The sequence below is a fragment of the Protopterus annectens genome, chromosome 5.part0, assembly GCF_019279795.1.
Source record: "Protopterus annectens isolate FY-2018-M chromosome 5.part0, PAN1.0, whole genome shotgun sequence".
NCBI classification, from domain to species: domain Eukaryota; kingdom Metazoa; phylum Chordata; order Ceratodontiformes; family Protopteridae; genus Protopterus; species Protopterus annectens.
Window position 1 is genome coordinate 659,372,644 of NC_056735.1, and position 14,948 is coordinate 659,387,591.

The 14,948-nt window shown below is 40.0% G+C and overlaps 1 protein-coding gene across 1 annotated transcript in view; it reads left to right on the forward strand.

The window, feature by feature from the left end:
* The window catches only part of LOC122802738 (glutamine amidotransferase-like class 1 domain-containing protein 3A, mitochondrial), a 219,190-nt gene extending 204,577 nt beyond the window's left edge, over positions 1 to 14,613 (forward strand). The window contains exon 7 of the mRNA XM_044072503.1: positions 13,172 to 14,613. Within this exon, the coding sequence (XP_043928438.1) occupies positions 13,172 to 13,300 (129 nt within the window). The 3' untranslated portion in view covers positions 13,301 to 14,613. The remainder of the gene's footprint in view (positions 1 to 13,171) is intronic.
* The last annotated feature ends 335 nt before the right edge of the window (positions 14,614 to 14,948 follow it).

Here is a 14,948-nt window from a genome sequence, read left to right on the forward strand (position 1 = left end):
TGTCCTTGTTAAACAGAAAATGGTTACAAACTCTGAAAGTCCTGACAGTAAGGAAATGCAGGATTTATTGCATGCAGCTGAACAAGTGTTAAAGCATACTCTACAATGTGATTTTTGGTTCATTAGAGGCTTCTTGTAGAGCCGCAGTTACAGGCTCTGTCATGCGAAGGCATGCTTGGTTGAAAGAACAAAGTTTACCTGAACATGTTAAAGTAAAATTATTGGATGCTCCACTACAGCATGATACTTTGTTTGGTGTTAAGGCAGAAGAGGTGTTAAAGAAAATGGAGGATAAAGCAAAATCAATGCAGACAGTAAAGGATTTCTTACAGGTTCAACCACCTAGGTTTAGCAGAAACTGGCTTTCAAAAAATTGTTCCTTTTTGGTGTCAGACAGGCCACAAAGAGGCAGATGCAGATGCCCAAGAGGCAGATCTCAGCCCCAAGGCTCCTACAGACCTAATCAATGGGGTGCTTCTACCCCCAAAGTTGGAGAAGACAAATCACAACCTTACAGGAAACAGTCCCAATGACTTCCCTCTACAAATGCCAAGCACTTACCTTTTGGCAACACCCCTAGGGGGAAAGCTAGCACTTTTCCTCAAAAAATTGGCACATAATCACCCAGGACAAATGGATACTGAATATTGTTTCTCAGGGTTACAGGTTCCACTTTCACACCCATCCAAAATCAAAAGGTATGCCGGACCTGCCACAAAACCAATGGGCAGAGGCACAAAAACAAATTGCTGCTCTCGTGGACATGGGAGCTATTCAACGAGTACCACAGCAAGAACAGGGACAAGGATTTTACTCAAGACTTTTCCTAGTACCCAGAAAGGACAAAGCCTGGAGACCAATACTGGACTTGTCAATCCTAAATACTTTCCTGGATGTTCCAAAATTCAAAATGTTAACACTACAGCAACTTCTACACATGCTGGGCAAGAAGGCTTGGCTAGTTACTTTGGACCTCAAGGAGGCATACCTGCATGTCCCAATCAGACAATCTTGCAGAAGATACCTCAGATTCATAGCTGGCTCAATGTATTACCAATTCTCTGCACTGCCCTTTGGCTTATCTACTGTGCTCAGGGTCTTCACAAAATGCCTGGCACCAGTAGTTGCATTTTGCAGACAAAAAGGAATTCAAATATATCCCTACTTGGACGACTGCCTTATTCAAGTAAAGAGCGAGGACATTCTTCTAAAGCATCTGGCATTTGTAAAAAGATTACTAATTTGCCTAGGGTACACAGTAAACGAAAAGAAATCAAAACTAGTGCCCTCTCAAGAGATAATATTCCTGGGTGCAAGCTTAAATACAACTGCCCAGCTGGCTTATCTCACGCCAGACAAACAAAGGAAACTGACTCATTGCTTTCAAATGATGGCAACAAAGACCCAGCTCCCTGCAAGAAAAATTCTGCAGGCCCTGGGCTTCATGGCGTCCTGCATTCTACTAATTCCATATACAAGACTGCATATGAGGAAACTACAATGGTATCTAAAAAGTGTTTGGACTCAGCATTGCCACAGCCTGGAAACAATCATAGCTTTAATTCCCTGCCTACAGCAGGAGTTGCGATGGCGGTCCCAGGCCTGTCACCACAACAAGGGACAGCCTTTCACCTTACCCACAGCCAGGCAGACAATAACAAATGCATCGGATTATGCCTGGGGGGCACATATGGCAGGAAAATGTATTCAGGGCACGTGGCCCAAGGAACAAATGCATCTTCACATCAATCAAAAAGAGATGCTAGCTGTACAGAATGCCCTGACAGCTTTCAAGGACCTACTACATCCAGGATAACTATTAATAAAGACAGAAAATACCACTGTTGTGGTACATAAACAAGTAAGGGGGCACACATTCCTACCCCCTCTGCAGGCAAGCCATGGTTTTGTGGAACACAGCACTGACCTATTAAGTACATCTGCATGCACAATTTCTGCCAGGAAAAAAAAATACACTGGCAGACGAACTAAGCAGAAATCTCATGGATCCTCATGAATCGAAACTAAATCCACAGGTGTTCAGCATAACAGGGAAATGGGGACGCCCAGGCATAGATCGTTTTGCCTCCCCTCACAATTGCCAACTACAGAAATTCTGCGCAAGAACTTATCACTCAAGCATTGAAAGTGGATGCTCTATAATTCAGCTGGAAAACCCTGACAGTTTATGCCTTCCCTCCACTGCCTCTTCTTACCAATGTGCTCCTAAAAGTCAGACGAGAGGTCAAAGATGATCCTGATTGTCCCAGACTGGCCACACCAGCACTGGTACCCAATCCTAAAGAACTTGTCTCAAGGCCCAGCCTGGCCTTTACCTCAAATTCCTCATCTTCTGACTCAGCAAAACAGTCAGATTCTGCACAGTCAACTCAGAACCTGAAATCTGGCAGCATGGCAGATAATGTAGCCACTCAGACTGCGCCTCTTTCTAAAGCCGTTATGGATGTCATTTTAGAAGCCAGGAGGCCCAGCACTAGGAAATCTTATGCAGAAAAATGGAAGAGATTCTGTGCTTGGAACCAGGCATGAGGGCTCGAACCACTTGCTCCAAATATACCTCAGATTTTACAATACCTAACTGAGATGCTGGACAAAGGCCTATCCTTCTCATCAATTAAGATCCATGCCTCTGCCATTTCAGCTCATTACAATACAGAACCTCCTATTTTTTCACATCCTCTACTAAGACAGTACCTCATAGGGGCAAAAAACATAAGAGTCCCAGGGAGAGCACCAATACCAACTTGGAATCTCAATTTTGTTTTAGAAAAGCTCACACTGCCTCCTTTTGAACCAGCCAGCACAGCTGATATAAAATTCTTATCATGGAAAACTGCTCTGCTCCTAGCAGTAACTTCAGCAAGAAGAGTCTCAGAGTTACAGGCATTAATGGCTGTGGAACCTTTCATCATTTTTCATCAGGACAGGGTTTCTCTTAGGACAAACCCAACATTCATGCCAAAGGTGGTTTCCAATGTGACTCTTAACCAAACCATTCATTTACCAACTTTCTACCCAAACCCACAGAATAAAGGGGAGAGACTTCTGCACGCTTTGGACATACACAGACAGCTACGATTCTACTTGGACAAAACAAAAGCTTTCAAAAAAAAACTGAGCAACTGTTTGTAGCCTATGCTGCAGGATCACAAGGAAAGCCTATCACAAAGCAGACAATTTCAAAATGGATAGGACACTGCGTTCGCTTCTGTTATGCACAACATGGCAAATCAGTGCCTAAGGGCAATAGGCCACATTCTACCAGAGCAGCAGCCACTTCAGCAGCCTTTCTCAGAGGAGTACCAACCAAAGACATTTTAGAAGCTGCAACTTGGAAGTCCATGCACACTTTCACCAAGCACTACCATTTACCTCTCTACTCTAAATCCAGAGCAGCCTTTGCCACTGCAGTTCTGCAGGGCCTGGTAGCCTCTCCTAATCCTATTTAGACCCAGCCGCCCAACCTCAGCTTTAGGAATCAACCCAAGTGTAATGACTGCAACAGTGAAACACGATGAACATAGTACAGTTGTGTACCTACCATAAATGTAGATGTTCGAGTGTATTCACTGTTGCAGTCCAGGTTACCCACCCACCATCCACCTTTTTCATTGCTGGGACTTTACTGTACTTCTCAACTCTATACAACCTATGTGGTGTATTTGCTTGTAGATGAAGGAAATGTTTATATTAGTGCATGCATGCTTTTTGGCATAACATATTCTTTTCAGCCTTCCTGTCTGGGGGCACCTGACATCTGGGGCAAGAAAAACTGAAGAAAATGGCATCGGTTGCATCTTTTATACCCCTGGCGCACTGACGTCAGGGAAGAGGCGACAGCCCTAGACTTTGGAACTCTGGCCGACTGCGGGTAGCCTGCCAGCAGGATAACCCAATTGTAATGACTGCAACAGTGAATACACTCAAGCATCTACATTTATGGTAGGTACACAACTGTACTTTCTGTCCTTTGCAATGGCTATGAGCATGTTTTGTCCTGCAGATCTCACATTTCTATAAAACCTGTCCTATTTCGAGCATTTGAAGAGGTGGCAACTCTACCTTAGTATTGAAGTTTGTCTTGTAGCTGAGAGGAACTTAGAGCTTCATACTGTTGTTTTTACAGAACCAAAGCTGTTCATTCTAATGGATTGTGTCCTCTTGGACCAACCCAGAATTCAGCCCACAGATTATTTCTGAGTTGTTCTGAGCCAGCCCATTCATCACCTTTTTTTTCCCATAGGTGTGGAAACCTAGGCCTGGATTTGAATTACAAGCTGAAGTTCTACCTGTAGTGGGTTCATGAGTTTAGGAAGACTGAATAGATGTGCATCTCCTTTGTTACTGCACATGAATGACTAGCAGCTGCTAGTCAAACCGCTTTTTATGTGGTTTGCCAGTTGCATTATCTTTTGCCATCAGCTGTCTTGGTACTTATTGAAAAAGGCAGCTAAGAGGCATATGTGGAAGTGTGGCTGCTCTCTTAGCTTGCTTTAGGGATATGGTCATTAGACATCTGTACTGTGGTCAGTTATTCTGTCAGACTTTCACCAGACATGATCTCAACTGTGCTTGTAAGAGGGGGGACCTTGTTGGATGCTTTGTTCTTCAGGGCTCCACCTTCTGATCCTTTGGACCTTTGGCTGCCCTGTGGTTCCTTCCACCCCTGTGGAGTTGCTTTTTGGGGTCAGCCCTGTGGAAGACTCACTAAACAGGGATATTCTGATAAGACAGATGTGTTCTTAACCATTTCATTTAATCTACAAAGGGGACTCCTTTGGTGGGTTCTGGATACCTTTCTGTTGCCCTTTGTTTGGGAGGCCTATTCATCCATCCTCTGATTTAGGAGTTCCCTATAAATAATTCTGGCAGTCTGTACTTGTCTATCATTTGTGAACAGTGTTTTGAATTTTTCCTTTTATTTCCAAGAAATGTGCTCACCAGTGGCTTGGCCTGCCTCCTTAATAAGGCATGTAAGTGCCTGATATGAAGGCAGTTAATAAGGTAACACTACAAAAACCATAGGAAAGTAAGAATAAAAAAGCCATGTGAAAGTTTACTGACTGAAGCTGAACTGGCTAGTTAAGGAGCTTAACCATGGCCCTGTGTTTGTGTGGAAGATGGAAGGCTTATATAGGTGAATTTATTGACAATGTATAAGACACCAACTTCAAACTTAAAAGAAAATGAAAAATGTAGAATAGTTATTTTCAGGTCTGTTGCAGAAAAAGAGACTGAAATTGGTGGTAGAATTACAGAGAGAGGGGCGTCTCTTGTTTTTTCTCCAAGAAGAGTTGTAGTGTTGCAAGAACCTTCCAAGAAGGAGGGCTGGATGTGCAGAAAAAAGTAATAGTCCTATCTGATGGTGTAGATTTGGAAGGCTGTTGAAGCCAAACAGAAATATGTATTGAATGCTAATAAAGGTCTGGTTTTGATGTAACTGCTTCATGATGTGTTTAGTGTGAAGCCAAGTCATTTTAAATCAGCAGTGTCATATAATTGTGCTGCCTCATGGATTGTTGTATTTATGCTTTCCTTACAGAATATATAAAATAAGTACATTTTATAACTAAGAAATGGGATGTCGTGCGGTTTATATCTTTAAAAAGAATTGAAAATACAATGCAGTCTGACAGATCAGCATAGAGGGAAAAAGTTTGTGAGTTGCTAACAAGCTTCATTCTACAGTCAACCATTTTATTCCCTCAGTCTCCATTTGCCTGCTGTGTGATTCTGAGCAAGGCACTTAACCAGACAGTAGTCCCAGATTACCCCTGGAGAAGCTTGTGGCTGTTTAAATCATTTTGAGTATACCCATATGTATGCGTGCGTGTGCGTACATGAAGTTGCAGGTCAAGTGGTGCACTTCTTTCTATGCTGCAGTCAGGGTAAAGATCTCATGGTGGCTGTCAACCCTTCCACAGAGCCTCTGTCTTTTCCCCAGCTTCTATGTCTAATATGAGATATTCCAATTACTTCTCATTGGGTAGCCCCAGGTTTAACCCTTCACTGGGTGGGCCTTTCTGCTCCTTGGGAGGTTGGCCTCTGTCTCTGTGATAACTCCCTCTTAGTCCAAGGTACAAGAGATGAAGGGAGTTGTAGCCATGGAGACAGGTGCCATCATATCTAGGGGGCTGACAGTGCCCTGGTTAGAGTTTCTAGCTGTGGGAGCAGCTTGTGCAGTGATATCTTGGCATTCAGTGTAATCTGTGGAGATGACATGAGTCTCCTGGTCAGCACCACAGGGTGCGCAGGCATTGGCTTTTCCTAAACCCTCCTTACCCCTCCCTACATGAGAGAGCTCCCTATCCACTCCATACAGAGGTGGGCCATCTACAGACCCTAGAAACTACAGACCTGTAAGTCTCACTAGTTTTGTATGTAAAGCCATGGAAAGAATTATCATGGAAATGATCAGTAATGATATAGTAAACCTCCAGAGACTGGGCTCAACCCAGTTTAGTTTCATCAAGGGGAGGTTATGCCTACTCTACATGGTGGACTTCTTTGAGAAGGTCACCAAAGCAATGGATAAGGACAAAATGTTTCACACTGCCTGTCTTGACTTGGTCAAGGCATTTTGCACAATACCGCACTCGGACATTGTTGACAAACTCAAGAGGTTAGGTACAAACCTGTATGTCACTTGTTGGTTAGCCAGCTGGCATGCAGACAAGATACAGGAAGTTAGATTTGCAGAGTCCATTTACTTCTCTGAAGTCAAGGCAAATGTCCGAGGTGTGTGTCTGACTAACTCTGAAGATGATTGCAAAACTGGAAGCTGTCATTGAATCCCACACTGATACAAATGCTCTCCAGAAAGGGCTGACACAGATGGCCATGGACTAAAACTAACTGCCAGAAAGTGCATAATAGTATCCTTCGGGAAGTCATCCACCCCTGGTAACTGTCCTATCAACAACACACCCCTTAGAGTTGATCCAATATGTAGGACTTAGGGACACACACAGACAGTAATCTAGTCTTTGACCATCATGTTTCTACAGTAGTGAGGAAATTATTCTATGTTGTGCAACTTATAAACAAAGGTATGGCATGTAGGTCTAAGGAAGTCATTGTTCCACTGTATTCTCTGTACTCTGCCTCCTTGGTAGCTCTCTCTGCTCTTTCATTCACAACTCCTGTCTCTCTCTTTCTCTGCTGTTTTGTCTCCTCCTCAATGATTTAGCCTTTCTCATGTGAGCACAGCTTTACAACTTATAATATGTCTGCACTATGTCTTCCTCCCTGCTCAAACTATGTCTCCTCTTGCCTCCTGTCCTCTTATATTTACCCTTTCTTTCTCTCTATCAGCTCTATCACATTATCAGCTCTATCACATTTTCTGACTGTACTTTACTCTTTCATTTGTCCTTTTTAAAGTACACGACACTTACCCAATTAACTTCAAAGCACTAACAAACTCATTCTCCTTAACCCTCTGTCTTTTGCACCTCTACATTAAAACACTGAACTAGAATGCCTTCTCTAGCATTAAAACTGTACTACAATACCTTTTGTACCTTAAAAGAATATATTGTATTACCTGCTTCTGACATGTATTACTGTAACTGCTTTACTGTTCTGTATTGCCTTTGTCTTACAAGTTTTACTATAACTGTAATTATTTTGTTTGTACGTCATGTTTTGTTTGTTCTGTATTTACATTTTGTAATATTGAGCTTTTCTCCCCAAGCTGCCGCTGAAAAGGGGCTCTTTTTGGCCCAGTTGGACTTTCCCGGTAAACAAACGTCAGATAAATAAATATTCTGCATTCGTTAGACCCATCATTGAGTACAGTGCCCTCCTTGGTATGTATCTAGCCAGGCATATCCAACAATTGGAACTTCCACAGAGGTTCCTCACTAGAAGAATACAGGGCTTAAGTAAAATGCCCTATGAAGACCACCTCAAGGCCCTATCCCTTTATTCTGTCTGCTACAAGCTGTTTAGGGGAATCTATGCCTGGCATACAGGGCATTGTCAGACTCCACTCTGATGGACCCCCTGCATATCCACAAAACAAGCAGCATTAGAATTACCCATTGTAAAGACTTAAACTTTGCCTGTGATATAAATGGGACCTGCTGCAGAGACAGGTATGTATTCCAGAGACTACAGAGTGTCTGGAACGGACTTCCCCATCCATGTGAAGCAGAGTTCCTCCCTAACCCAATTCAAGTGTAACTTAGACAATTGGATGGGGAACAGGAAATTCATCCCTGGCTTTGCGCCTATGTCATTAATGGACACAGGCAAACCTGTAAATGGTTCATCTCCCACACCCCTGCTTGTAAATGTTTCATCTCCCACACCCCTGCTTGTAAATGTTTCATCTCCCACACCCCTGCTTGTAAATGTTTCATCTCCCACACCCTGCTTGTAAATGTTTCATCTCCACACCCCTGCTTGTAAATGTTTCATCTCCCACACCCCTGCTTGTAAATGTTTCATCTCCCACACCCCTGCTTGTAAATGTTTCATCTCCCACACCCCTGCTTGTAAATGTTTCATCTCCCACACCCCTGCTTGTAAATGTTTCATCTCCCACACCCCTGCTTGTAAATGTTTCATCTCCCAAACCCCTGCTTGTAAATGTTTCATCTCCCAAACCCCTGCTTGTAAATGTTTCATTTCCCAAACCCCTGCTTTCACTTAACAAGGGTACTAGAACTTGTCAGAGATTTGGAATGCATGGCTGGACTTAAAAATGCCCTTGTAGTCTGTGCTGTTGACTTGACAGCAGTGTCTGTTCATTTAGCATCCAGGTGAAAATCCAGATGCTACAAGTGGTTTTAGATTGAGATGTTTGAAAGGTTTATCTTCATATTGGGTGAAGATTGACACCACTGGAGAAATTATGTGATAAAGGGTCTTCCAGATAAATTGTTTCCACTGTGATGAAGAGAGGTGTTGATAAAAGAAGAGGGCAGAAGCTGATAAACATTCACAGGAAGAGGCACTTAACAGCTATTGCAAAAAAAGTATGTTGTCTGTAAGCTTTACAGAGTATAGAGTTACGTCTGCAGTCAGTTCTCCTAGATCAGGTATTCAGGAGCAAGTTTCTAATGTGTGCAGGAATGAATCAACAAAAAATTATTTCAGCCAGTGTAAAGAAAATTGAAGCTGCTTAATGTCATTAATGATGTATGATCCTGCCAGAATAATTTTCCAAGTGCAGGCCTTCCCCACAGACCAATCTGGAATGCGTTGATTTTTGAAACATCGAAAACTACAATTCCTAGACAAATAATTTCTCATTGTGAGGCATCTCTAAGTATACAATTCTAGTCTCAATCTGTCAGTTATAGGCTTTTTAAAAAGTAATGTGTTATGCTTATTCAGGAAGCCAAAATTAAATTGACAAGTGATAATATTACAAGTGACAAAATTCCCTAACATTAAACCCGTGTCATATTGCTTCCTTTGTTGAGATGGGATCCTTTGCAGGTTTCTTTGGAAGTTATTGATGGAAAAAAAAGCTGAAATGTGGACTACTTCCAGTGCATTTAGATAAAGATGAGGATTTCTGTATGAGATTTCCTGTTGGTGTGATTTTAGATTATGATGACACAACTTCTCAGCCCTTGGGCAGTTCATTGTATGGGTTAATTTTGTTGGTGGTGATAAGAACCCACCTGTTCATCCAAAAAAGTGCATTCAAATCATGAGGCTTCTATATCAGAGTGGACTGTATCCCTTCATTTTATTCAGACATTTCATTATGCTGTGAAAAAACAATTACTAACATCCAAATATCCAATCCCAGACCCCCAAAAGCAGACTTGCGTTACAGATCTCCATTGAAGTGACACCCCAACCCATATACACTCGTCCATCTACCTACATAACTGAATACCTACTGGAAACTTCAACAAGGTGTCTTTATTCCTCCCACAGGGAGGTTATCAGAGAGTCTCCTAGATCTGCTAGCTAGTCATTTTATCTGGACTAATCCTTTGTACTCTGCTTCTTGTTAGTCCTGTCACCCTCTGGGTCATGTGGGGGATACCTGACTTCACTTGACCCCTCTGGATTATCTCCATATGCAAAAAATGGGGGAAAAGGGGGTTATGGATGGTTGGATCTGACAGGCATGTTTTATGTAGTAGACGCTAAACAAATTCTTGTAGTCTTTCTTCCTTTCTGTCAGAAAAACCTTAACATTATCCATTCTTCCTTTTCACTGTGGCAGAGTTGTCTGTTTATTTTTATGTAGCTGTTATGGCAATTAAGTGGCCTGCTTTATTATGTATCCAAGCTCTGTTTTGAATACATTTCTTGTACCCTGTTTAAAAGTTATACTAATTCACTACTAAAGACAAGTTTAAGTCCACAGCAGTAGGGGTCAGAGTTCATGTATTAGTGCACTTGTGATGCAGTTAATGCATCACCCAGGGATGTTGTGTCTCATGATGTTTAAAAAACATTGCATGACTTTTTTTTTTGTAGAATGGAGCCGTATTGGGCACACTGTCCTGGACTTTTTTGGTAATGGTTTAGCAGCACAATTTCAAATTACTGATTTAACAAAAAATAATATTAGGTTTGCAAGAAGTACTTTGGTAAGCAGAAGTCACTGGGATAAAAGTGTTTGCTCAGACTTTTCATAAGATGTGGCCTGCACCTTTCTACAGCTATCAGACACGTTTTGGAATAATAGTAGAAGAACTTGAAGTACAGCTGAAAGAAAAACATGTATGTACACTGATACGCATGAGTGTGATGTGCATTCTAAGTGCTGTAAATTACTGGAACCTGCTCTGCCGAGAGCTGAAAAGAAAGCATAATTAAGATAAACAGGATGCTTCACAAAGTCTATATAGGATTTTATTTGAGGCACGTGCTCCAACCCAAGCTTCTTTGGACAAGCTTGTTAGTCTTCCTAAGAAAAGGATGTCTAATGCAAACTATTTGATACACAACATTAAAGATAAGTTTCCTTTCCTTATTTCTCGTCTGATTTCCCTTCTGAGTCCTTCCCAGCTAAAGACAAATCTATTGACTTAGAGGTCCATAGTAAAATAATTGGTTTAACTGTTGACATCCCTGAGTCTGTGCATTTTAGTCAAGAAAGCAGCAATCTATTGCATATTTTAATTGATTTTCTGATTAACTCATTTCCTAAAGATGAAGCACATTGCACATTCCAGCAGCTAGGGTGTGCTGGCAATCATCCAAGCTCATATGTTATTTTTCTCTGTTGTCAAAGATTTATTGTCAATTATTTTATTTATTTAGCCGTTGTTAACTGGCTTCATTTCAGGGGATACCCAAGGTGGTATTTATACCACTAGGGAAAATTTGGCCAGGGCATCAGGGAATCACAGTTAAATATTTAATCAATAATTAAACAATTACTCAACACTACACATAAAGAAATCTCTTCTTTAAAACAGGTTTAATGCTCACTGCCTCATTAAGTCCTGGATATGCATCTGCAATGAAATAATCCATTTATACTCTATAGATTCAGTATTGTGTACAGTGTCTCCCCCCACACCTCTCAACCTCTTAGAGCAAAATATCTGGACAAATCCTAAAATGATGGGGGGACAAATAGGGACAGATTTTAAATATTGCTCTTACAAACTTAAAAAGTTGATAGAATAACAGGTTTTACATTAGCATGGATTTTCTGAAGGATGTGGAGTCATAAACTCAAATGTTTTGTCATTATTTAATGACTTCAATCTTCAGCTATTTGCCAGAAAGGTACAGATTTTAGGGGGAACACACCAAACGTATGAGGCAAAAATTTGGGCATTCTGCAAAAATCTGTACAGTTGAGAGGTATGTCTCCCCCCTAAGATTTTTATTTACAGTTTTAATAACTCTAAACTTAAAACTGTGTAACTCTGGCATATTCATGATGTGTTTACCAAGGCATTACTCTCCACTTCCCTATGAATATCTGAAAGAGGTTCAGCAATGCTCTTTTTTAACATTCTATTAGTTTTACCAACATAAAATGATGAGAAATTTTCACAAGTAGCCAGATGAAACACTTTCTTAGTTTTACATGTAGCAAAACTCTGAATATCTGCTTGTAGTGTGTTTTCAAACAGTTCCTTCTTGCCTTTCCTGGGCAGTTGCCTTAGTACATTCCTTCCTGTAGCATATGCTGAATGTTTCCAAGAAGGGCTGGCGGCTCATTATAATTGTAAATTTATACAAGTAAAATGCATATTTATATAGACAGTACGATATGAATCTTCATGTATTCACAAATCCTTTGCATACACAGAATTACTTGTTTAAATCTCCCTTTGATACAGAAATACAAGGACTTTCCTAAGGTTGAAATGATTGTCAGACTAACCCACTTGATTGATAAATTGCTTAATCTAGGGAACATTTTGCCTGTTATCAGATGCAAACTCCTATAACTGCATGCTTTCAACAGATAATTGTCTACATGTGTATCTTTCTTTAACTTTGTACAAATTGTAAATAGTACTGGCCCACATCCTTTACTGTTTCTGTATCTGAGAAGCAACAGTTTTAAGTGTATTGTTTATATAACTGTATAACAGAAGTTCATCATGTGAGAGCTTCATACTCAAATGTGTGAACATTGAACTGCAAATCGAAGCCAAACAGCATCAAATATTGCTGCAAACTGTTAAAGCCATTATTTGCAAGGGGCTTCCTCCTCAACCTGTCTGCGATATGATGGACTTGCCCCTTGCTATTGTTATGATTCCATGACCTCTGTATATCTGGATAAAGAGAATTCTCTGAGGCAATGCATTTGTGGAGTTAGTATGTGCTCAAATATATTCTTACTCGTGTTAAATGTATTGAACTTCTCTCGCTAATTTTTGTGATGCTTACTGATGTATCTGTGTTTTTATATCTAGTTGCCATATATATATATATATATATATATATATATATATATATATATATATATATATATATATATATATATATATATATAAAACTTTTAACCATTCTATTACTTAATTTCCCAGTCCTTGGGAGATTTTCTCCCTAGATCTGCTCTGAAAATGGGATGTGTTCAGTATGGCTAACCCACATAAATTGTAAATTAACATTTTTTTGCTTTTGTAAAGCTGATGAATGGCATGTACATGTAGACACCAGAAGGACATTGTTAGTAGAATTTTCCTTAACACCAATTTACGAAGTTCATGTGGACAAGAAGAACAAGGTTGTCACAACTCCAGCATTTATGTGTGACACCAAGTTACATCACATCTTTGACGGTATTGGTGCTATGGTGCAGAATGTGCTGAAATTAACTGGAAAGTAGTGAAAAGACCTCCCAGTTGAATTTCCTATTGTGATGCTTGAAGCAAGATGCTGTCCATTTAAAAAAAAAAGGTCAAGAATATTGTAACTGGAAATATTAAGTAATCTCAGCATTGGTATCCCTAGCCAGTTTCATTGTAACAGATTATTGATGTTATTGAAAACAGTGTTTCAGAACATTACGCAGTTTAATCCTTTGAATGTATGTACATTGAAATCTGCATTAATAAGGGATTTACTATCTTTAGGAATATTGAAACTTGTATTTAAACTAATTAGGACTACTGGAGGATTGAACTATGTCATCAGAGTATGATGTAAAAGACAATTCAGTGGGATTTGCTTAACACTGAAAAATGTCTAATAAATGTGATTGTTTGTAAGCCCTAAACTGCCATTAATTTGTGACATGAATTTAGTTTGACACCCCTCATAAAATCTGGTAACTTTGTAAGCTGTGTGCTTCTGATATACCCCCTGAAACAGTAGCACATTTTTGTGCACTTCATTTTACCAAGTTGTCTTCAAATTTTACTTTGGTCACACAGAAGTGTAAGATTTGTATTCTTCAATTAGTATTTGTTGATTTACATTTATTTAAAATAGCTAATGTCATTTGTATTCAGCCTGGCCATTGTTGTACCAATGTTTAATTTGTCGAACTCTTGAAGTTTGTACCGTGTTTCCCCTTATACTATTGAATACAATTTATTCTTGTCTTTTGATGCCCATTAACAAGTTTGTGCAGCTTTTCTATTGCATATAAAGGTCTGTGAACATGATTTGTCATTCATTCACAAAATTCATTATTGTTTTCCAGCACTTTTTGAAGGTGTTTGTTTCCTTTGTCAGCACTTAATGCACCATTATTTTGAAACAGTATGTAAATTGTGTGCATTTGTTTTCTGTTTACTGAAATAAAATATTAACTCTGTTAAGTTATAAACAGGCTTTTTGAAAAAATGTTCTTGTGTATCTTGGCACATGAATTAAATAAATGCCTATCAGAATTAGTCAACAGAAACGTTTTCCAGTTGTCATAAAGTTTTACTGTGACAGCCATTAGACATTTATAAACTATTTTTACTTTTCTCCAGTAACGTCTTACTGAATGGCCATCACTTTTAGTCAGTTGAGGTTCTGTTTATCACATTATCTATCATAAGGGGTATACATACATCACTGTTAGGTTGCATGGTGTGCCACTTGGTTTTATTAGCTGTTGAGACTGAAACAGTGCAAAAATGTTATGAATATTCCCAAAACTTGTTACTTTAGGAATTAAACTGAATAAAGATATATGTTCCAAATTTCCTTTATAGTATGCATCTTAAACTACGTTTTAAAATTATTGAATTATTTTGTCATATTCTTGTGTTTGTATTACCATCTTGTGGAGAACGCATCCTTTCTGTCATGATGCAGATGTTCTTCGTGTTTCACTGTTGCAGTCGTTACATTTGGGTAATCTGCTTGCAGGTTGCCCTCAGTCGGCCTGATTAACAAAGTCTTGGGTCCTGCGTCGGTTGCTTTCCCTTCTTCCATGACGTCAGGTCGTCAGGGGTATAAAACATGCAGCCGATGCCATTACATCAGTCTTTCTTGACGTGCGGTGCCCAAAGCAGAAGCAGTTCACAAGTGCCGGTTGG